The sequence below is a fragment of the Rhipicephalus microplus genome, chromosome 5 (genome assembly GCF_043290135.1).
Source record: "Rhipicephalus microplus isolate Deutch F79 chromosome 5, USDA_Rmic, whole genome shotgun sequence".
Taxonomy (NCBI): domain Eukaryota; kingdom Metazoa; phylum Arthropoda; class Arachnida; order Ixodida; family Ixodidae; genus Rhipicephalus; species Rhipicephalus microplus.
Window position 1 is genome coordinate 98,247,382 of NC_134704.1, and position 24,666 is coordinate 98,272,047.

Genomic DNA, 24,666 nt, shown 5'->3' on the forward strand with positions numbered 1-24,666 from the left:
GTAGATCGTAGTCGCCGATGAAAGTTATTCGTACGCATGTCCAGCGTGCGAAGGGTGACGGCGTTTTGTTAGAATTGTGCAGTAGCAATAATACGACGATATGGGAGCTGCCGGGTGTGAAAGCCGTGAAAAATATCCGCATTGCTTTGCTCGAGCATTCAGATGGTAAAATAGGGTCGCATAAGATCGCGCTAGGTCATACAAAGCCAGGGCTTAGCGTTTTTAGCGTAGGGCTAGTACGATGTCTACCGTGCTCATTAGTGAATAAGGGCGCATCACGTGATCTGGAATTTGCGTAAGCGAAGCTGACAACTGACACTAAGGTTGTACATATCACAATTTCCGTTAAATCCTTTGAAGAGTGTGGGCTACTCGTATTTCGGTACTGTTGATGCTGACTTAGACCTAGAATCCTGCGACCCGCGAAATACCTACGAATAATTAAAGTCTGTGGTAAAGTATCGAGCTGCCATACCTTAACAACGATATTGTTTCATTTTTATAGCTGCAATATGAATATTGGTGGTCAAGTGCAAATATTACGAGTTTTTACATTCCAAATACCGCAGCTGTTTATGGAGTAGCCACAATTTTTGCAACGTTGTGCTTGCTTATTATGCTCGAGCGTAATCAGATGTGGCTGTAATCATTAGGGGTTGTTACTTTTTAGAATTTTCAACTTTTAGAAAAAATTATGTGTGTAATGACAACGCTTTAATGTACCTCAGTTTTGACCAAAATTTCATTTCTGTATATATCATAATGAAACGAATATGGTAATGAAGTTCCATTTCTGAGCAATCATGTGCGCCGCAATAGCTACATAGTCTCCTGGATGAACTAAGAACCCGAGAAAGAAAGAGAGAATAGCTCGTCTGGCAACATTTAACAGTAAGTTACGTGATCTGGTGCATCAAAACACCATTATTTTTGCTTCCTCAGAGGAGTCAGTCAGATGATTCTATGATACATTTCAGGAGTATACGCATAAACGCCGAAACTGAGAATATCACATGTTGTCTTGAAACAAAAATGCACATGACTTTAATTTTTTTTTGGTAACAACTTTTTAGTTTCTTGTGTCTGAGCTTATAGAAATGGAGTGAGTAACTCAGGTAATATAAATCTCGACCTCTCCTTGGCTAGCTAGTTAAAATAGATCAGAACAGAACAGAAATTCGCTGTAGAAACAGGACTGCAATCTTCTGAAGCAGTGCCTATATTCCACTCATTGAGCATTTCTATGCATGCGCCGTGCAACCAGAGACACCGTGTATGAAGCCGGAAGCACAGGCGACGTATTCTGACAAGCTGCTACTTCTAACACTAGTCATTTTCTTCAAAAGACTTGGCCAGGAACACAATAGATTTGCCACAGTCTATCGCTGAAAACTGTCCAAACAAATGATATCACCCTACATTAAATATGAGAGGAGTATACTTTTGTTGGTAGCTTCGTTTAGCCCCTGCAAATACTCTGATATGCTCATCTTGCCTCTTGTGATCAAGAAACCCTGCTTTTATACGCAAGCAGCATAGTAGTGTACTCTAATATTATCAGTAAGTTGTATAACATATATCGCCTTAAGAAGACGCTAATGCAAGAAAGAACGGCGTCAAGTTTTACCGCACACTGCCAAATCGTTACTGTTTCAGGATGTCTCAGATTGTGTTAAGCGCATATTTTCTAGGCCGTTCCGTGGAGTCACAATGACCTTGCTGTATAGATGCGCACAGGATACCACTTGTAATAGGTAGGCCCTCGAGCAGTGGTTCCCAAATGGTGGTCGGCGAAGACAAATTTGTGAGGCCGCAAGACCAATAGCACAAAAAGCAAAACTAGAAGTGAGTTTTTTTTTCTTTTTTTTTTCTGAAGCACGCTTGGTCCCGTGACATCGACCCTTTCGTATTTTAGTACGCTTGACTGCATAACGACGTTGCATTGCGGCGCAGCTCACTTGTATTTTGGTTTCATGGCATGGTTTTAAAACGGTTGTTGCGGTTTAATATTGAGGTCATATGTACGTCATTGCACGTCTGTGTAGGCTTGTATATTTTCAAGAGAAAGCATAGAGAGAAACATAGTATGTGGATAGAGACAACACAAGTTATTCGCAAGCTTTTGCGATGGAACAGGCGTGGTACTTGAGTTGGATCACTCTTCACCAGGGATAAATAGGAGGAAACTATTTGACGATGAATGTTGCGTTAAATTATAATCTAACCTACTTTTATATAATTAAAAGAGGCCTCTCGTCACTTTCACCAGTCCTCAACGGGAGCCCGGATCATCAATGGTTGAAAACTGCTGCCTTGGATGATATATGAAGAGATAAAAAGTCGACAGTTGGAGAGCTCAGATCCTGTCAATTCGAATCGCATTGGTCATGCGGGAACATGTCATTGGCCATGCGCGAAACACTAAAACTAGTTTAACGAGAAGTGAAAATGTATTTTGTTGTAGTTGGCAACGAGCATTTTATAATCAAGAAAAAAAAAGCACCCCTTGAAGACCGTGAATGCCGACAGTATCAATTATCTACGTTGTTGCCAAGAGCTGGACAACAACATAGCTTATACACTTTTCTCACTTATAATGTTGAGAGGGTTGAAGCGAATTCACAAATGAAACACCGATATTTGTCTTACACGCAATAGTATTACGGCGCCGGTGGCAGGTTTCCTTTTTTCCCAAAAGTTAAACAGGGACTTATCTACCGAGTCCACCACCTTCATATGCAGTACGGAGAAGTATTTGCGAGCCCTGGACACTTAACGGTGTATACCACCGGCTCTGAGACGGTTCTGTGGTAAGAAAGAAACATCAGTGACGTATAGTGAAGGACGCGTGGGCGTGATGAGGGAACTCCAGATAGGCGTTAATGCAATACGTTGTCCCTGCTGCGACACTTGCGCAAAGTGCTGATTAGATTGCAGTACTTTTCACACTGTTCATGTCGTTGGGAGACGAGCGAGTTATGTCAGCGACATTCACAAGGACAACATGCCGACTGACACTGTATAACACTATGAATGGACGCCTTGGTGCTAGCTTGCGTAATTTTTTTACTACCACTAGCACGAAGTGCGGATATGTGGTACGAAAAAAACCACAGGACGCTAAAGATAACAACGTCAAAAAACTATAGTGAAATGATTGGGCACTTTTCAATAATTTTGACAATAACCACTTCTAAGTGGCAGTTTTGATCATATTATTACAACGTTCTCCCGACTTCATAGTGAATCTGGAAATGTTCACTCAGATGCCGCCCACAACTGCCATAAACCTTTTTTTTCTGTAGTGTGTCAAAAATTGCGGCTCAGAGTTGTGGCGTGAATAACGGCAGACTAACGCTTCGTAATGCCAACTGACTGTGGGATGCTGGAGGCCAAAGTTCGAACACAGCAAAGATGCGCGCACTACGTATACATAGATATATAGATATAACATATATGCATGGACAAACAGCTAGCTGCTGGGCTGCAACTCTAACGCAGTAGTCCAGCTTCATCAAAGCACCGTGTGGTACAATGATGCTTGCTGATTGCTTTTCTAGCGTACTGAACGCGAGAGGAGTTTTGTTGTTTCTAATCTCTGAAGGACATCATTTCGTTGTGCTGTTTCACCAGAGTATTTGAATGTTGTGTACCCAATCTGTTCTCATTTGTACAATACATTCCCATGCAGTTGGTTGGCTTGAAACGAACCTTTGAAACTGTTGAACAGATTCGTTTATTGCCCCTTCGACGTAAACATACTTCTGCGATGAGTGGAAAGGATACATCAACAGGTGTGAGATGCTGTTAATATTTTCTTGAAACACATTGATGTAGTTGAATGATTATATAACGCTGTACTTGGCAATCTCACATCAGACGGCTAGTTTGATTTCCTGTTGAGATGAAAGGTGTTACGCTTATCAGTGTTCTGACATTTTTTTCTTAGCTTCTGAGCGTTCGGGAGTGGCTATTTTTTTTCTTTGTCTCAGATAACTGATTGCAGTACAATTTGTTTTTGAAAGTTTGGTAGTTGTAACAGCGTGCTCAGCTTGAAAGGTAATCTTTGGGTAGACGAGTATGTTAGTTTAAAATATTAGAGCGGAAACTTGTTTCTGACAGGTTGACGAAGAGAACATAGCGTGTGATTGAAACTCAATACTCCACACGACGTCGCACAACAGTTGCTACAGTGAACGGCACTGTAGAAGGGTCCACGTTGACAAGCGTTTTTGGCTCTGAGATAGCTACAGTGCAACAACGGTGCAACATAACGCGAAATAAATTCACACTGAACGTGGCTTCGTTCACTGCCACGTTTGTATAAGCCCCTGTATAATATTTGCACAAGTTAGTTCTGTATGAGGTACCACCATGCATTCATGTAAAATGGTGTGCTTGCACAGCACCTAAAAAGCGCTTACAGAAAAAAATATATAATGGTGACTTTATTTGTGTGACTATAAGCGTATATATCATGAACGTTGTCGTTTGTTTTTTACCGTTTTAGTTCTATGTGCTGTGCTTATGTTGGGGAACTATATGTGTTCGAAACGTTACAAAACTTCAGCTGGTACACTACAATGTGTCACGTCTCGTTTAGTTATGTCTCTTTTTAATCACGGAGTGCAATCACCAATCCAGTTGTTGGTAAGACGGATTGGTTGTAGTAGTACTGGTAGGTGATAGCAAGTTTTAGTGCTGCTACAAATGTGGACAAGGAAGAATGAAAATAATAGTTTCACCAGCCTAGTATCTCAAGTATGCTCTCTTTATTTAAATATTGTGCAACTACCATGCATCGGGTGCTTAATTCGAAGATATAGAATCTTATAGAGCTTCGTTTACTAACTCGGACCTTTATTTTACAGCAATATCTTAGCATGTCTGATATTATTTCGTTTTTACAGCACTAGTATACGCTTGCGGCTTCAAATACAATGAAAGCTTTTATAGCCAACAAAATGTTACGTAATAATAATCAAATACAGCGATAAAAGTTATCCTATATATATTTTCCAGTTCATATCCTTTCAAGTAAAGCGAGAAGTGAATCAACGTCTGTGTACGGTGAATGTGAACTTTCCTTGTCCTCCTAAAATGATCTTGAAGCGAAGCGTACGTAGCCACACATGAAACTATTTAGGTAGTGACATATGAAAAGTGTAAGCAATTATTGGATTGCTTAAATCTCCAAGTAATAAAACACAAAGTTGAAGTTTTTAGATTACGACAGCTGAGAGCTTTTTGTTTTTATAGTCTAGGGAGTATAGAATGAACGAGTAACAATTATATGTGTTTAACGCATGCCGTTACGTGAAATTGCATTTGTGTAAATTTAGTGTGTGGAAGAAATATTTTTTTTACTAATGATACGCTATGATACCCTATTCTGTAACAAAAATGCGTGTTTGCCATAGGTTAATAGCGTTTGTATATCGCATATACACATTCGATGTATTGGTTTTAAATGACACATCATAGGTGATAGTTTTATGTACATATTACAAAATTTTATTTTCGCACCACTATTTGAAAATTTGCACTGGTTTTTTAAACTTGTTCTTTTTGGGCAGTAGTTCTACCAATGTTTGAAGTGATTTCTACGAACGTCTGTGTGGCACAAGACAAATACTGTCTCTACAAGTTGGTAATTGTGTTTTTAACCTGCGAAAAACTACGAAACTGCCCCTTTAGTGTTTGTGTTTTGTACTGGTTGTACATGGGCTGAATAGAATGAATAGAATGAATGAATGAATAGAATAGAATGGGGTCAGATATGAATGAATCATTGAAAAATTGATCACAGGTTATACTGAAAGCCACATTTATTTTCATGCCGATTTAGGGCGCCAGTTGTACACCGGAAAACTGACCGAATATTGCAAATAGGTTTGGTTCGCTATACTCATAGCTTATCAAATTATGAAAGCCAGAATGAATAATAAAGAAGTTAGTACAGTAAGGATTCACAGCCTCCAGGTAAAGAGCCGGCTCATTAAGTTTCCTAACAATCGATAAGGCCATTTCGAATTAGTGAGCAGTCATAATCGTTATCGCGTTTGGCGTATTCCTCTACTCGACTAATTCCACCACTGTAATCTGTGTACTGAACTTCTCCTCGGAAAGTTCATCGTTAGTATTGGAACAGACGAGTTACAAGTATATTAGGGATGTCAATTTTGTCTATAGTTATGTGCAGCACAAGTTACCTTGGCTCACAACAAGAATCACAGACAGACAGGGACAAGTATAAAGTACTGCTTGCTTGGTAGAGAATGTCCAAAAAATGCGTCCTCTTTCCAACCATTATACAAACATCAGTACAAACACAGATCGCCGTGAACTGCGTCAAGTGTCACGACGGTCACATAGAGAATACACCACTGAGGCGGGTTTGTGTTGAAAATATCTGCCATTCAAATGTTCAAATCGTGGAGAGAGAATTCTTTGTTCATCCTACAATACGAACGTAACAACCAATACACTAAGCGATCATATATGTGCTATTTGGAATGTCACACCGTATACTTAGAAAAACTGTCTATTCTCTTGCACACAATACGAACATGTCAACACCCCTAAGCAGTATTTTTTGTTGTTGGAAACGAGGGGTTTCCAATGGCTGTCCATTGCTATTCCCGTATTTAAACGAGGTGTACGCAAGTGTTTCAGAACAAGTATGTACTTATTAAAAAAAAGATGTTATAAACTTAGGTCCAAGTAAAGAGTTGTGTAGCGCTCACAAGCATTGACGTATGTGCACTCTTCTTGTTGCCCCCAAGTGAACTTTTAAGAAGTTATGCACAGTTCCTCAAGATACTTGTACACAGTTGTGCTGCCAAAAAAAAACAGTGCACGTATCGCTTTTAAGGTTACTTGCATAGGATGACGTTGACGTCGTGTTGTAGCGTCACACATAGCTTCCCCCAGCACTGTCAGACGTGAGCGAACCATATAAGGCAATCGCATTATTAACACGCTGTGCTGCTTTATGAAGGCGCTCGCCACAGCATAACCACACGATCACAATCTTCCCTTAAGGTAGTCCGTGCTATGGAAGAAAACCACGGTGTGAATATGTCTCATAATGAAAAATCGTTGACCGTTTGCATCGTAGGTAAACTCATTTCTTTTGCAAGCCTTTGTTTTTGAATAGCGTATGACAGAAACCAAAGCACAGATACATTTAAGCCTGTTTATATATACACACACGTCTGTTTGAGTGCGTAGGGTTACCATGAGACGGGAACAAACCGACTTCCAACGATTACTGCCGCGAGGAGAGCAGGGTGCGTGAAGGATTTATCAAGTGTCCCGAATGTATAGTTTGCGTTGTTGCAAAAAGTGTTTTAGAAGAGTGAATTATGAATGCTCAGCGCACCACGTCACTTTATCTTGTTTCAAATGTTGTGTAAATCGAAATTTGTGGCTGTTTTGCGGATGTCAAGTTTGTTAAATATTGTGCCAAGACAACTGTTCCTCCAAACAAACGCTTGAATTCTCGCAAAAATATCTTATGCAGTTTTCATGCAGTGAGAAAGAAACACAAAAACTTTAACGGTCTCTCACTCATGTGATGTTATGCGATGTTACCTGTCGGTTCGATGAAAATCATTAGATATGACAAGCGTTTACAAGGCCATGGTAAATGAAAGTTGAACAGCTGTGCTGGTAGAATACAAAAAAAAAGTTGTGTGGCAGATACTAAAGTTGTGTTGGCAGATACTTTCAAAAATAAAGTCAAATATTCACTCTTATTCACAATGGCGTCGTCATTTACTAGCCAATATGCAGGCGAGAAAAGCTACTTTTCTTAAGACTAGGTCCACAGTGTGAGTTGAACGAGTTTATTACCGTTGGGTACATTGAGAGCTATCGTCACTATCTTGGGCTTAATTGTGTTTCCGAACTAAGTACGTGGCCACGATGGCATTGCCTAGCAAAAAATTACAAAATGTGCTTCCATGAGGATAAAATGCTAACAAAGCAATAAACCAGCACGTGCAGAAACTTTTACAGAATATAGAAGTTTCGATAGTCATAAATATGAGGCTAATATACAACAGAGAATAGCATGAATAAGCGCATTGGCTACAGCACTTGCAGGATTAAGTCTGCGTGCAGCATCCAACTGGTGATTTTCTCTTCACAATTTACTTACAAGGTGTAACCTGCAACACGTTATTTTAAAACCATTGCAGCCACAGGAGATGAACGTTCACAATTATATAGTAATATGTTGAAACATAAATAAAGCTCTGAAGTGAAGATATTCAAAATTGCACCAAATTATCAGCCTGTGCACTGCTATAAGTGAAGCTTGTCTCAATAAGAAAACAAAGGAAACCCGAGAACGAACGTTTTCAAAAGACTTCCGAAGGGTGTCGCGTAACTGTCGTATACTTCTTTGGCGAGAGATTTGCAATACTGATGTTTTTTTAGGTAATCACTAGGCGGGCAATCATAACTTTCTACACTTCAAATTCAAAGAACAAATCCTCGTGATTCGGATAGGAAGAAAAAATAACGCCATGTTTTCAGCTTATTCTGGGGTCTAAAACGAATTGCACACTCTTCTTTAAAATTGCCTTGGTCCTGTGGGTATCTATTCATGGTGTATTGTGAGTTACACGCTTACTATGCAAGAAAAAAAGTGTTCGTTACTGCTTTCGGGGAGATCGAAGTTGTCCAATGTATTTGTTTTTAAAGGAGTACTGAGATAATTTGCAGCATGGGACGCTCCTGACATGATGAAAGACAAGTCGCGCAGTCTCTATTTCTGAAGCCAGGCAAGTCCCTGTTGGAGCTCTGATACTACCGTCCGATCGCATTGGCCAGTTGTGTAGGCAAACTTGTGGAGAGGATTATTTGAACGCCAGGAGTGGTACTTGGAGTGCAACAACATCTACCCAGATTCCATGGCAGGATTTCGGCGAGGTTGATCATCGATTGACAACCTAGTCGACCTGGTCATTTACGTCCAACACGAGAAAGGCCGTAAGCGTCTCTGCGCAGCTTTGTTCCTAGACGTCAAAGGGGCGTATGACAACGTAACGCCTGAAGCATTGCTCACGGCTCTCAAAGATGTAGGCGTAAGTGGTTGGACGTATCGCTAGATACTTAGTTACCTGTCAATGTGATCCTCCTTGGCGAGCACTGAAGACGGTCAAACATCTCCACCTTACATCCACCGTGGCGACCCCAAGCGTGACGTATTCAGCCCTGTGCTGTTCAATCTTAAGCACATCGCTCTCACTGAGCATCTGCCAAGCACAGTCAGGCTATCAATGTACGCAGATCATATCTGCGTTTGGGCATCGGCTGTAACACGCCTGCTGTTGCGAACGATAAATCAAAAAGCTGCTCTTGAAACGTTACGTTACCTCCGAATGGAACCTTGGAAATTTCTTCCAAAAAATGCGCCCTCGTAGCTTTTACACACAAGCCTATGAATAGGAGGAGGAGGAGGAAGGGAAGAAATGAAAGGCAGGGAGGTCAACCAGACGCACGTCCGGTTTGCTACCCTGCACTGGGGGAAGGGGTGAGGGGATTAAAGGAGAAGAGAGAGAGAGAAGTGAAGGGCAACGTGTATGTGGGTGTGACCTTGTCCATTGCACGCTTATAAGCGGTCGCGTAGTCCGGTCGTCTTTAGAAAACTTAGCAGTGCCCGCGTCGCTTTGCTGGCCAGCGACGCGTAGAGCCATGAGCCAAGTATCTTCTCTTCGGAAAAAGATGTACTGTCTAGTGTCTCCAACGTTTCGTGTAGCAAATTGCGTTCGCTCGCAAAACGTTCACATGAACACAGTAGATGTTCTATTGTCTTGTCAGTGTCGCACGATTCACATCGGGAGCTATCCGCCATTCCTATGCGAAAGGAGTACGCCTTTGTAAAAGCTACTCCTAACCACAGGCGGCACAGTAAAGTTGCATCCTGGCGGGAGAGGTCCGATGGAACTTGAACCTTTCTCGATGGGTCCAATTTGTGTAGGCGGCGGTTCCTGACACTGGGGTCACTCAGCCAAGTTTCCGACATGGTGTTAGCGAACGAGTGAAGGCCCCTTGCAGTGTCGGTTCTCGACAATGGAATTGGGGTTGTCTGGGCGTCCGCGTGGGCGGATCGGGCAGTTTTATCAGCAAGGTCATTACCGACAATACCACAATGTCCCGGTAACCACTGGAACACCAAGTCATGTCCTTTCGATAAAACTTCGTGAATCACTTCTCTTATTTCATTCACTAGTTGTTGATGCTCCCTCTGTCGTAAAGCTGATTGCAAGCTCTGAAGGGATGCCTTGGAGTCACAGAACACAGCCCATTTTTGAGGTCGGGCTTCCGCGATATAAAGTATAGCAGCACGTAAGGCGGCAAGCTCCGCTGCTGTGGATGTTGTCCTATGCGACAGTTTGAGCTTTATAGTGACCTGGTACGCCGGGATGACAACAGCACCTGTGGAGCTGTCAGCCGAGACCGATCCATCGGTGTAAATGTGGGTCCTCTGGCCGTAGTTTTCGTTGAGTAGCGACAATGTCACCTGTCGTAGGACCACTGTTGAATGATGGCTCTTGTTCGTTATTCCCGGAATAGTGAGGCACACCTGTGGTTGTTGTAGGCACCACGGGGGTGACGCTGGTCTTGTTGCGGGAGTGGAGCCAAAAGGAAGGCATTCTCTATGGGCAGAAATGATCTTTGAAAAGATCGCGTGTGGTCTTTGAAGGGGCAACACTGCAACATGGTGACCAGCAACTCGGCAGAGGTGTCTTACGTGGGCTCTCAAATTGTCAGTGGTGATGTATGTTCGAATTGGATGCTCTCTTGCGATCATAATTGCCCCGTAGGTTGAGGTGCATCGCGGCAATCCTAAGCACACGCGTAGTGCTTGTCTTTGCAGACTTTCGAGAGTGCGGATGTTCGTCTTGCACGTACTTGCCAGTAACGGCAAGCTGTAGCGCAAAAATCCCAGAAACAGTGCTCTGTATAGCTGCATCATTGACCTTATCGATGCGCCCCAAGATTTTCCACAGAGGAACCGCATTATATGGACAATGGAAGTTAGCCTTCTCTTCTGGTAATTGCAGTGGGCACTCCACGAAATGTCCCTGTCAATGATCACACCCAGGAAGCGATGGTTCTTCTGGTATGGAATATTTTGTCCATTGATGGTAACGGGTTATTGTGTCATGGCTCTGCGGGTAAACGCAACCAATGCACATTTCTCCGTTGAGACGGAAAGACCTTGCTTGCGGAGATATGAGAATGTCAAGGTGGCAGCCTGCTGGACTCTTGCACGTACTTGTAGACGAGTTACAGCCGAAGTCCATAGACAAATATCGTCAGCATATATAGATATGAGGATGGTACTTGGCAAAATTTCACGAAGCCCTACCACCACGAGGTTAAATAAAGTGGGACTTAATACGGCGCCCTGAGGGACGCCACGGGAGGTATAGTAATTGGTGGTAGGTCCATCTGAGGTTTGTACAAAAAAGGACCTTCTCGTCAAATAATCCTGGATCCATTGGAACATCCTACCACCGATTCCAACAGCTTCCAACGAGTCTAGGATGGCTTTATGTGTTACGTTATCATAAGCCCCTTTGACGTCGAGGAAGAGTGCCAGTGGTATGCGCTTGAGGCTCTTCTGTTGCTGGATAAATGTTGTGAGATCAATCACGTTGTCAAGAGATGACCTACCTCGCCGAAAACCCGTCATGCCTATGAATAAGTACACCGTAAGCATCAATGGTCAAAGTGTACCATACGTTTGATCGCACAAGTTTTTGGGCGTGATAATTGACAGGAATCTATCATGAAGCGATAACGTCTCCTACATGAAAAAACGGTTAATAGACATGTGTATACTACTGAAGTTCTTTTTAGACCTGGCAAATGTCGCTCAGTGTAATGCTACAGCTGTACAGGGTACTTTTTTTCGGTTGTATGCGGTAGAGCTTACCGGCATTGACCAATGCAAGCAAAATATGCCTACGAACGTTACAGAGTGTTCAGGCGCTGGGACTCCGGATTTGTTTCGGCTTGCCTCGTAGTGCGTCGACAATGGCTTCTATAGCAATTGCCAGTGACCCCTCATCGCGACACATATTGACGTTGAGACACTCAGGACACATATAAAGCATATTGCTCGGACACCCTGCCATTACCTATAGCCCATTTACCAGCAGACAAGCCACGTTCGTCCTTTTACCAAACGTTAACCTCGTATCGCGACTCTTTGCCAACATGATTCACACCCGCCGCCAGGCCTTTGACTCCTTCTTTGAGCCTGACTCAGGCCACCATCAGGCTAACAATACCTGGCATCCAGAAAAAGCAGATATGTCGTTGCCTCCTCTTAAGCAGCTTGCTCTGCTCTTGTTATACCAGACGTACAAAAACTGCATACCCGTATACACCGATGGCTCCGTTTCATAGAACAGTTCAACGGCATCTTTTGTTATACCAATAAACACCACAACATGCAAATTCAAGACCTCCCACCTTACGACATCAACAGGAGTGGAGCTCACATCTCTTCGTGCCGCATTGCAATTCATTTGTGATCAACAGCCACAAAAAAGGCCGATTTTCAGTGACTCTAAGGTGGCACTGCAATCCCTTCTATCACCTTTACGGCGCGGTTCGAGAGAACAACTGGTGTTCTAGATTGCAGAAAATACTCACCATTTATTTGAGAAAGGACATGAAATAACCTTCCAATGGCTTCCAAGTCACTGTGAAATAATTGGCAATTTACGGGCTGCCCATACTGAAAGCAATCTAATATCAATTCCGCTCTTCCGAACTGACGCTGCACGGAAACTCCGCATGGTTGCTCACAAGTGCACCACGCCGCAATGAAATGACTCACATTTTACCCACGCACGATGATGTATTTTAGATCCAACTCTCAGTTTTCGAATTCATTCAGAACATCGCGGACGAGACGCTACTATGCTGTGGAGATGATGATTGAGTGTCGCGTTTACCACTGCGTACGCGTTCCGCATAGAAATGGCCGATACTACTGCATGTGACCATTGTGACAATGATGACACAACTTGCCATATTCTGTGCGAATGCCCACAATACTGCTCGCAGAGACAGTCCCTCTGCAATGCACTAAACGAGACGCTTTCGGAAGAAAGAATACGGCGCTACCGACAGGACTTTATTTCGCAGAAGACTGTAAAGGCGCTCCTGCGCTTCTTGCGTTGAACCGGCCTCTCCACACGATGTCACACAGGCCCCGTTAATTAGGGAGGCGATCGCCGGGGTAATTCCAAGGGCCGAAGTATCGGCCCCCCGAACCGCACCACGAAAGCGTGGACAATTTAGAAGTGGTCCTTTTTGGCGCGCCAGCGGACGCCGGCTGTGGCCCAAAGAACAAGTCAGAGCCGAGAGTTGATAAACAAAACACAATTATATTCTCAATAATGGCAGATCGAAAAACAATACACAAATATGCTCACTCAACAATAGTTACATACAATACGTCACCAACAAACAACGTACTACAAAGTACAATCAACCACACATGGAACAACGGACACAGACAACAATACGCACTACAATGCAGTCGCATGCATTGAACAACCAAGACACTTAAAGACTAAAGAGATAGAAAACCTATCCAGTCCAAAGTTCTTGGAACCAAAGTCTAGATGATACTCTTCCGAGAATCACTCACTCAAAGTCCAGCGTTGTTGTCGTTCCGCAGCCCTCGAAGTTTCTCTTCCAGGAAACCTCGCCGACGTTTCTCTTCTAGGAAACCTCCAGTCTTCAATAGGCCACTCTCCAAGCTTCAAACTTCTTCGCCCGAACACGTCGGCTTCACACACGCAGCTGTTGCCACGCGTCCTCGCTCGATAGCGGTAGACACACGCTCTTGTCTGTAGCTCGAGCCTTCACCCCTCAGGTGGAAATCCTCGTCATCTCCTGCTTCGTCCCTACGGACAAAACCTTCGCCGACTACACGGCGGGATTCCTACGCACTCTGGCGTTAAATTCCGTCTTCTCCTGATCTCTCATCTCGGCTGCTCGGTTAAATACCTTGCGCGCGACATTCCAGAAAGTTCTCGTCCTTTCGTCGGCGCGATACGCAGCGAAGGCTGGGAAGAGGGCGAGACGGTTGGAATGCCCTCCGCGGCCGATGACTCAACTCGGTATGACCACGCCCCTTTCGTTCTAGAACTTTCGCGGGCTATCTCGGCCGCCGATGTGGGGTGAGGAGGTTCGTCGGCGAAGCCACGCTTCCGCGGGGAGAGGGAGTCGCGCGCCCGGGGAGCCTTGGATGTTTGTTTTCTTCTTTTTTTTTCTTTTTTTGACCTCCCGGCGTCTCTTTCGCGCGTTACCGCAAGAATTTGGCGGCGCGCCCATTTCTAGCGCTCGTTCTGTGACACACGACTATGATTGGAACGCCCTGCATGTGTGTGATTGTGTATAAGGGGCGAAGCTTATTATAGCGACACCCGTTCGTTCTCGCGGACGTTGTAGTAGTGTGTAACAAGTATAACATTTTGACCTCCAAGGTGGAGCCGGTGAGAGATTTCTTCTGTGCGTTGTTGAACAATAAAAGATAGTGCTCAATGTACACGCCAATGGCTGCTAAGGGGCAATAAGAGACAGGAGAATTCGGCTTTTAGTTAATGCGCACGCTGCGAATTTTTTTATTGTTCAACAACGCACAGAAGACAAGAAAGTGTTAAGTGTTGCTACGTTATACTCGCTGGGCGTAACCTCCTAGGTTTTAAAAAGGTTTAGCGAGCGTTGGGCTGCAGTGCCAGTGAATTAGTATATAACATGAACTCGAGGTGATTGAAGGTGGGAAGTAGACACGAAGCACAAGCCGTAAAAAAATGTGCGTGTGCCTTCTCTCGTTCAGTCCTTGGAATGTCTACTGGATGGCGGTGCTTCAATATGGGGAATATATGATGAAAAGATGCGAGATGGTGGTACTTGGAGTGTTGAATAGGTGGACGAGCAGACACACAGAAGGATGGACGGATGCACGGATGACCGCACGGACGGATGGACGCATGGACGGACGCAGGAGCGGATGCATGAACGAAAGCAGGATCGGACGCACAGATGAACATGCGGGCGCACAAACAGACGCACGCACGGACGGGCGGATGGACGCACTGGCGGCCACACAGACGCACGCATGAATGGACGGAAGCAAGAACGAATGGACGGATGGATGCTTCGCCCCACTGTCCATCACTCACTCCGTGGATATGCTGCCATTTTTTCCTGTTTTATTTTGTATATTTCTATCTCTGTCCTCTTTTCGACCCTCATTTACCCACCCCTGTACAGGGTAACAAACCAGTTATTCTAGGGTAACCTCCCTGTCTCTTCTTTTTATTAATTTCTCTCTCTGACATAACTTGAACACATCGCGAAAAGTACATTTTTCGTTGCCATGGTATGCAGTGTCAACCCTCTCTACGCACCGAAGTTAGACAACACGTATGAAGTATTGTATTATAATTTTAAAATTTTCATCGTAGAGCATCTTCAAGGCAGCACCACTTCAAAGGACATTTCTCAACGAGTCAAGGCATTTCCTGAGTTGGCGAGCTCTGCATCTTGCACACCGACTAAACTTCGAGAATCACTGTCACGGTCACCGGACAATTCAATCATCATTGCCCCCATGCACCACGAGCAGATGACAGAGTGGGCGTTTGAACCTCGCGAGTTGCTACCTTCCCGTGACGTCACACTGCTGTGACACGTCACTGCGAAGCCACCCTTTTGATAACGAAACTGACACTGTTGTATTAATATAGTGTCATAAAGTATATCCAATTATCTCTTTTTAGGTAACCTGACCCCTGTACTTTTATTTAGAGCTACTAACAAATTTCTTTGTAAAAGTCTTGTCAGTACTATTTTAAAGAGACACGTGAACTCCCTTTTGATTCTGAAGACCCTACGACGAGGATATAATGATCTATAAAGAGAACTGATGTCTCTCTTCGAAGGAAGCCATATACGTAGCCACTCGCGAAAAACGGTTAAACTACTTATTTTTTTCTCTGAGAGCATGATGGTCCTTGCGGCGATTATTGACAATGCATGAATCACGAGATTTCGTGGTCTTAGTAATTTCATGTAAAAATATTAAGGCAGCTTTGCACTCCTGGTGGTGAGCCTAGAGGCAGGGCGGAGTTGGCTGGCATTGTTTCTTTCTCTTCAGTTTATTTTTTTGCTATGTTTCCTCTATTTTGTAATTTACAGTTCTTTATGTCTTGTCTTTTCATTTCTTCTTAATTTTTCTTCCATTTTCTGTTTTATTTTTCTCGTTTGATGACCCCTTTTTTTTTACATTTCTATGCGTAATGTCACCACCAAGGCGCTCGAGGAACATGAGGCAGGAGACTTCTTTCTGGTGTGAGCGTGCGGTAGAGATGGTTTTGTTACGTGAGGTTTTGCCTGTAATATGCCATGCGACGACTACAGTATACAGTACCTACACCACCAACACGGCCCCCTGAAGAGCTTCGCGCTTAAAAATGCGTATACGCCCTCAACAATCCTATATTTTAACATTGTATGCCATCGCCAATGAGGTAATGATAGCCCGCTTCACATGGAAAGGAAGGGGACAGCGCATGGAAATAGAACACTTGGAAGAAATAAAGTACGCAAACGCTATACCAACGATTGTTCGCAAACCCCTCTGCAGGCTTTGCCTGCAGAGGGGCTTATGTATGCGACTGACGTCATAAGTTTGTACTCGTATTCTGCAGCAGCATTCCATTGCGACAGAATGAAGAGGGAAGGTAAGTAATCAATGATGCATACGCTTGAAGCTTACATACGAATAGCGATGTACAAAACAGGTAATTCTGATGTGCAAGGCAACACGACATGGCCGAAAGAGGACGCGCTGTCTTAATCTGCGTCTGTAGAGGCTCTCCCAATGTGTTAGCAGAGGTAAAACTGTACTATAAAGGCGCCTAATATAAGACAGACACGAAGTATAGTTCATAACGAAGTTTACTACAGAGAATCAGTTACCTATGTGTTGGCAGATGAGTTGGTATAATAGATGACATATTCTATATATCTCTTCTAGGTCAGCAGCACGTGTCAAGGCACGTTTTTGCTTGAAAACGTGCTCCAAGTGACTCAGATTTCCGGATAAGTGGCCGAAGTAGCGATGCCGCACTGGTTTTGCTTGTTTCTCACCATCCTTATGTAACCACGCTCGCCCCAGTCAGGTCCCATGCTGCAGTTTAAGGAGAATCGGTAAGTGAACGCGCGCTCGCTTTTGGTTTTTCAGAAACGAAAATAAAAAAGCTCACCTGTTCTTGCATATCCAGTAATCTATGCCGTTGGTGGTGCCGTAGCCCACTACTAAAAGGCCGTAGTTGACTTCACTAGCTCTACAAAATGGATTGTCATATATACCTAAAAATACAAATGAAAATGGAAATTGGTCCGTAACTTGAAACCACTCCACCTAGTATGAACGAATTGCTATTTGTGAAACTAAGTGGCCATGGTTAACATGAAAAAAATAATCTTTTTCTCTTTCTTTCCAATTATTTTGATATTTGGCTACTAAAATGAAGCAGAACTATTTATATCAAGAGAAAAAATTGTACATGCTTCCACCAGGTATCGAACTATAGAAAATGGTGCCGTCACTCTGTTGGTGTGTCTGTGGATGTTGTGTTCTGTCGCGATGTTCTGTTGGATTGTAATTGATGTTAACTGTCTGTGAGATTAAACTTCTCTAAACAGAACTCGGGATACTTCCGCCCGCAATTTGGCAGAAGCAAAGCAGCACCAACTCGCGTAGATGTCGACCACTCCAATACATCTCACCTTGGTCATACTGGAAAAAATCATCGTGTTCGGCATCGATAACCACTGCAACAGGTCCCACAGTGGCTACAGCAATCTGCAGTTGCTCTTCAGACATTTGAGGGACTGTGTGAAAACTGGACATGGTCGCACCGACTGCACCCTTGTCGAATGCGCATGGCATGGTCTGGAAATGAGAAAAACGATAGTCTTAAACTCACATATAGTGAAAGCCGAACGAATATCACACTATTTCTGGTAAAACACCTGTTACGTTCATTTTTCGTGATAATAAGAGCCGCAGGTGTACGTACAAATTCAGGACAACCATTATGCATTCAACAGACTCAACTGATACCGTAAAGGCGACGGAGCTCAATATGTCGATACAGAGAAGATCGTTTCCCGTGTGAACCGATTTTGGAGGTTAATTGCGACTCGTAAGGCATCGTTCTTTTAACCGCAGATGGCGCTAGCTTGTGTTGCTGGCGAGTGAGAACATTGAATGTTGGATATAGAATCATTTACTCGACCACTGATTTGCAGTACAGAAAGGTGTTTTAAGTCGCCAAGAACGAACGAAGGAATGGCTCTTGGAAGAAGTAAATATATGAAAGTGTCATAAATTACGCGTGGTAAAAAGTTTGCACAGCAAATACCACATTTAAAACTTTACAATAAGTACATTTATACTTTCCAGCATCCTACTAAATTTTTGTGCTAGTTTTTCTACAACTGTTCTACTAGCATATAAAGTAACTTGGCGCAAGAGGAGCAGGATCAGGGAAACAATATGCGGATAGCTCGAGATGCGTCCGGTTCTGTGTGCAATGCATCCAGAAATTGATGATGCAAAAAAAAGCAGGAAGAAGACAGGATGAAAACAACCAGAACGATGGGAACAAAGGGCACGCACGGCACGCCGGAAATCGGTCACAGAAGTTGAACAAATTTACTAACTGACTGCTGTGTACGTCAGCCATGCGTGTGAAAAAACGTTTTCTGAAAGTGAGCTGCAGGTTTGCTCACGGTAGCTTTGCGAAAAAAAAATTACGTTCTAAATGATAAATAAAACAACGTAATACAGTTTGAATCTCTGCAACCTGCATAGCTTGTCGACACGTCAGTGACTGTCATAACGAACTACTCTACTTTGTAAGCAGGTGCTGCGTAAGCAGGCGTGGTTGATTGATTTGTGGGGTTTAACGTCCCAAAACCACTATATGATTATGAGAGACGCCGTAGTGGAGGGCTCCAGAATTTTCGACCACCTGGGGTTCTTTAACATGCACCCAAATCTGAGTACACGGGCCTACAACATTTCCGCCTCCATCGGAAATGCAGCCGCCACAGCCCGGATTTGATCCCGCGGCCGAGTACCTTAGCCACTAGACCACCGTGGCGGGGCAAGCAGGCGTGGCTGTGAATCAGCCTAAAAACAAGAAACGTGACACTGTATTTACTGTTTGAACGAAGGCATGTGTACTTACAAGCTACTGTACGAGACGTTTAAAGAAGTACTGACACGATTCTAAAACATATCAAAGGGCATTTTTTTTTGTTTCCTATAAATGCAGTTTTAACGCTCTCCACACACCGGAATAATTCAGCAAGTATAAAATATTTTCTTTGATTACAAAGTTTTCATCGCTGAGAATCAGCAAGTTAGCCCCGCCACAATGGACTTTATCCCGATGAGTCAACACAGTTCCTCTAGAGCGCGAACTCTTCAAACTTCTAGCAGCCCAAATCACAGAAATCACTGCCGAGGTCACTGGAGACAATGCACGCACTCTTGTTCACGTGTACCACAAGTAGATCACCGATCTGCCACTAGTACTTCGCAAATTGCTGTCTTCGAGTGGCGCCACCCTTTTTGACATGTCAGCGAAAAGCCGACCTCACTGAAAAAGAAAACGAAAGCTTCTTTTCAAAGTAACGGCATTAAAGATATGTTCGATTCATTCACAAGTACACCGTACTCTTTTTAGGGTTCAGTATCACGTCAGTCCATTTACTGACAATTTTCTTGTGTGTTTTTCTTCTCTCTCATCTGTCTCATCTTTATACTTCCCTTTCCCATTCCCCCAGCGTTAGGTATCCAACCGTGCATGTGCTGAAGTAAAGCGTGGGATTGGGCTAGTTGGTAACGCATTATTGAACTTCTCAGTGCAAGAACTTCCGACAAGTAACACAAAAGACGAGGGCGAGCGCAGACTTTCAACAAAATTTATTACTACTACGACGCACATATATATGTTACAAAAAAGACAATAAGATCACTTGCTTAAGCAGAAACCAAAAAACTAAAACAAAAACACAAAACCAAAAGTCAAAAGAGACTGCAAGAAACCAGGTGCTCACCCGTGACCATCACGTGCCCAATTTAAAAACGCCAATTCTTTTTTAGATAACGCTATTGATGATTTGCTGATGGAACTGCCTCGAGCGATTGCTGCAGCTTTGATTACAAGTCTTGTGCCTTCGTTAGGGTGGAACGCGAGAACCCTTGTCTTTTCGACCAATGGCTGGCACCCAAATTCGGAACAATGAGCGGCCAAAAAACTGTCCCGTCCTGCACTTCTTACTTTCTGGCAATGTTCCTGAAGTCTTACATTAAGGCACCTGCCTGACTAACCTACGTACTCACGTCCACAAAATAGGGGTATGCCATAAACAATCCCTGTTTCACACTCAACAAACTTTTTTTGGTGCTTAATCTTGCAGCTGCTCACGGTGGTTCCTACGGAACTAGTTCGCACAGATAACTGAGACAATTTATTTGGTGTGGAAAAAGCCAATGACACACCTGCTCTTTGGCCTATTTTCTTGGGTTTATGCGAGATACCATGAAGATATGGTATCACCACCATCCTCTTGGGAATCGCTTCTTGTAAAGCTTCCCCATCGTTACCTACTTTTAACTGTTTGCGCAGCTTCTCACAAACAGAAACTAGCAACGAACCGGGATAGCCCGCTGCTTCTAGACGGAGAATCTGCTTGTCGAAACTTCATTGCACTGAGTGGAAGCAAGATTTCGTTAAAGCGTTATGTATACATGTTTTTACAATACATGTGCATGTGCCTCGTTAACCTCCCTGGCTTCTCTCGGGTTGTTCTATCTCCTTGCTCCTCAAATCCCGTGTTTTTAAATATAAAAACAATCATAAAAATTTTGAAATTCGTGTCAGTACTCGTTTAAGAAAATGTCAGTGCGGCTGTTTGCTTCATGAACGTGCCTACGTATAATATGTTCTTCACATAAGATAGATGGGAACTATCTCAGCATACGTGAGTAATATTTCAGTGCGGGTGATCATAATTGAGAAGTGGTGCTAACCTTAAAAGCATACGGGTACAGCTCTTCAAGGTCGACGCCCTTGTTTTGGATGATGTATTCAAAAGCTTGATCTGCTCGGCCCCCTTCACATCCCAGGTTGCCAAAATCTTGGGAGCAGTCGATGAGGTTCTGCTCACTTAGCTCCACGAGTTGGCCCGTCCGTATGAAATGTTGGCTTTCCAGTGCTCCAGTCTAATCGTATCAGATTCACAAAGAGGTTATAAGGACAAGAAAAAAACCACAATATGTTCGTAAAATGGCGGCAGATTTAACAATCATGTGCGTGTATCAATATTTATGCCATTGCACAGGAGGGCTAAAGTATTTGCAAAGCGAACGAGCCTTAAAAATGCAAGAGAAGCTCAAAGAAAGTTCAGTTGGGATCTGAGTTTTTATGTAGCTGTGCACTGCGGAGAAAACAATAAAAAAGGACGTCTAAGAGCACTTGTAGTTCAACAGAATGGTTGTCTGAATAATTCAACAAATACACCAAGGTGCCGAGCACAAGAGAATAAAGTTTTATCAAGGCGTTTAAGCATGTAGAACGAGAAGAGCCTTGTTATATATATATATATGATCTCCTCATTTGAAAAGTTTTAGTTGAAAAGTTTCATCTCGTTTGAGAAGTTGCTTATAAGACAACTCACGTTGCGAAACATCCAAAAAAGAAGCAATTACAGGGCTTTACAGTACTGCACAGAGTACATGCACACACTTGGTTCCCTCCTGATGGCGTTGTAAATACGCAGAACTAGATGCATAAATTTTAAGCAACTTGCGACGGTGATCGTATTATACGCCCGTGATGACGGAAGCATCCTTAAATAGTATATGCCAACAAAAGGGTGCACAAAAATATAAAATGATTGCGCTGAGAAACAAAGGAAAATCACATAGTTATGTAGACCGGTGAATAAAAGCACAAGCGTATAATAAAGCAATTTCGTTCTTAGCAGCTAAATACGTGATTGAATTTTCACTTAGCATGTAAAATGATTCAAGCTGGAGGGGTGTATGCCACATGTAAGGAAGTTGTACAACCTCATCATGTGTCAAAATTGCGTACGAATACTCGAAAGCAGCATTACGATATCTCTATGCAAGAGTGTTAAGTTGGGCTTGTTAGTTAAACAAAAGAAATCACAAAAGACAAGAGAAAGAGTGTCGATGAAAGGGCGCAATGTTGCCGCTTGTTTTCGTGCATTCGTTCGTGCCATGAAAACTTTTCGCTCTACATACAGTTACGATATCGGTTACCGTAAATTTGATATTAGACAAAAATTCATAACTCTAGACAAGCGATAACTCCTTGCACAGTTTTAGAGACCGAATTATGTTGAGAGTGCGCCTAAAGAAGCTCAGCTCAAGTGTATAAAAATGACTTAATTTCCTGGCAACGAAATGGCATTATACTTAAGATGCAAACACTTCGATTTTCGCTAACGAAGAGATGCAAGTGCAGAACTGCAAAATAAATTCTTAGTCTTCTGCCAGAAATAGTTGAAGGAAATCAAGTAAAACATGCCGCGCTGAAGGCCCACGTAGCTGGGCACGGCCCCTGCGTCTTCACGGGAGTCACTGCTCCTTTCTTTCTCCAGTCGATGCTGTCTGGCAAAACTGACGTGTTGAGCGTTCGTGATGGAGTGTTTTTCCATCTGCGGCAATTGCTCTGTGATGAAACAATGTGTCTTACAGCTGTAGTCATACGTTCGACTTCCTCTTGTAGCTGTAGAATTAAAAATTATATCGATCACTATGCAGTTCCATGGAAGGAAGAAAAATTCAAAATTTACGAGCCATATGTAAAGGTTTTACTGCAAGTTCTATAAACCTAGAAATACTGATCATTGTGAAGGTAACAAAAACAGTGCCGTAAAAAATGATATGTAAGCTCCCTTCCCACAAAAATAAAAAAAATATCATCCTAGTCAAATAAAAATAAGCTGCTTATAGAATGATGTTTAGTCACAGAGACATCGTTTAAAACTCTAACCTGTTGCGGAAAAGTGTAATGATCCATAAAGTGTACAAAGTCACGAACAAAGCCAACATCTCGGCTTTAGTACTTTGACCTTAAAACACCGTTACACAGCTTTCTTTCTCATACTTGTTTAACGACTGTGAAGTAACAAAATATGAGATTCTTTGGTAAATATCCTAGTGCTTAAAAATTAAAGGCCTGCGTTGTTCACTGGAATCACTTCTGAGCGATTGGTTGATTTGCAATATACGTCACTCATTTTGCTGATAATGTACGGCCACTTAGGTGTATATTAACACAAAAGTATTTTATGCCGGAGTCCACCATGGCTCCGCTGACCTATTTACGTCATGGATATGACGTTGTAAAATATATGCCAGCAGATCGCAAGGAAAAAGGATACAAGAAGGAAAGATTATCTCGCGCGGCTCCAATCCAGCAAACCCTTAATTGGTGGCGCGCTGCACTAACTACAATGCCGCGAAGCGTACGCCGTCATGCATGTTAACAGTAAGCCATTTATACACTCCGTACACCGTTTTTGCCGTCCTCAGAGCTTCGAAACTTGAGCGCGTTTTTATTATCAGTGGCGAGATGGCGCGACGCGCTCGCGTTGGGCGCACTCTAAGCCCCGTATTCAGAAACGCTTTTCGAGTCGAAATCCATCCTTCACTTGACTGAGTTGAATACTGCGTCGCTTCTCGACTGAAATTGACGCTGCGCTAGTCATGAATCGCTGAAAAATAATGCCGATATGTAGTGACTTGATCTGCCAAAGGACGGCGCTACCATTGACGTTTTCAAGTCGAGGAGAGACCTTGAGTAAAAGAGCGTTTGTGAATACGGGGGTAAAGCTAGTAACCTCCATGAAGTGCCACCTCCAGAGAGCGCTGTTTTTCCTGCGCGCGCGTTTATCGGACTCATAATGGGGGAGGAGACGAAGGTCGATTCGCTCGCAACCGTGGCCGCGTTTGCGAAAGGGGAGCCCTGCTGACACACGACGAAGAATTGTGACAGCTGTTGGCGCTTGTCCTGTGTATACATGCGCGATCGTTTCGTGCATTTTTCTCACTCTTTGAACTGCGCGCTTTAGGTGTCTGGCTATAACAGATGTTCGTCTGCGCTCGTCTTGAATATATGCTAATTTCGTGCGTGCTTTCTGCTTGAGGTGCGCGCTGCAAGTTTCGAGCTGCTTGCCGTTCTTCCCGTGACTTGGCTATTTGTTACTGTTGCTGAAACAATGCACAATAAACAATCAACTACCCAAGTGAAGGGAAGTTTCGCTTTCGCGTTATTCCAATTACTAGATAGGGAGATCAGCCACGTTGTATTTTTTGAGCTGATATTGACATTTTCTCGGCGCCAGTATACGAAGATTTATTAAGCGGTGGGGGCCCAGTAAACATGACATAACGAACAACGTGGCCACACAAATATTGCAATATATCAATTTTTGGCTCAGTATTTATGCTTATTATGCATTCACGTTGACAAAAACACAAAAAAGATACGCATTGTGATTGTT

The 24,666-nt window shown here is 43.3% G+C and overlaps 1 protein-coding gene across 1 annotated transcript in view; it reads right to left on the reverse strand.

Moving 5' to 3' along the window:
- Positions 1-16,989: 16,989 nt before the first annotated feature.
- The window catches only part of LOC119174298 (uncharacterized), a 46,902-nt gene continuing 39,225 nt past the window's right edge, over positions 16,990-24,666 (reverse strand). Inside the window, exons 11-15 of the mRNA XM_075894548.1 lie at positions 22,686-22,886; positions 21,161-21,352; positions 17,842-18,007; positions 17,316-17,421; positions 16,990-17,239 (exon numbers count right to left, since the gene is read on the reverse strand). Coding sequence (XP_075750663.1) covers positions 17,140-17,239; positions 17,316-17,421; positions 17,842-18,007; positions 21,161-21,352; positions 22,686-22,886 — 765 coding nt within the window. The 3' untranslated portion in view covers positions 16,990-17,139. The remainder of the gene's footprint in view (positions 17,240-17,315; positions 17,422-17,841; positions 18,008-21,160; positions 21,353-22,685; positions 22,887-24,666) is intronic.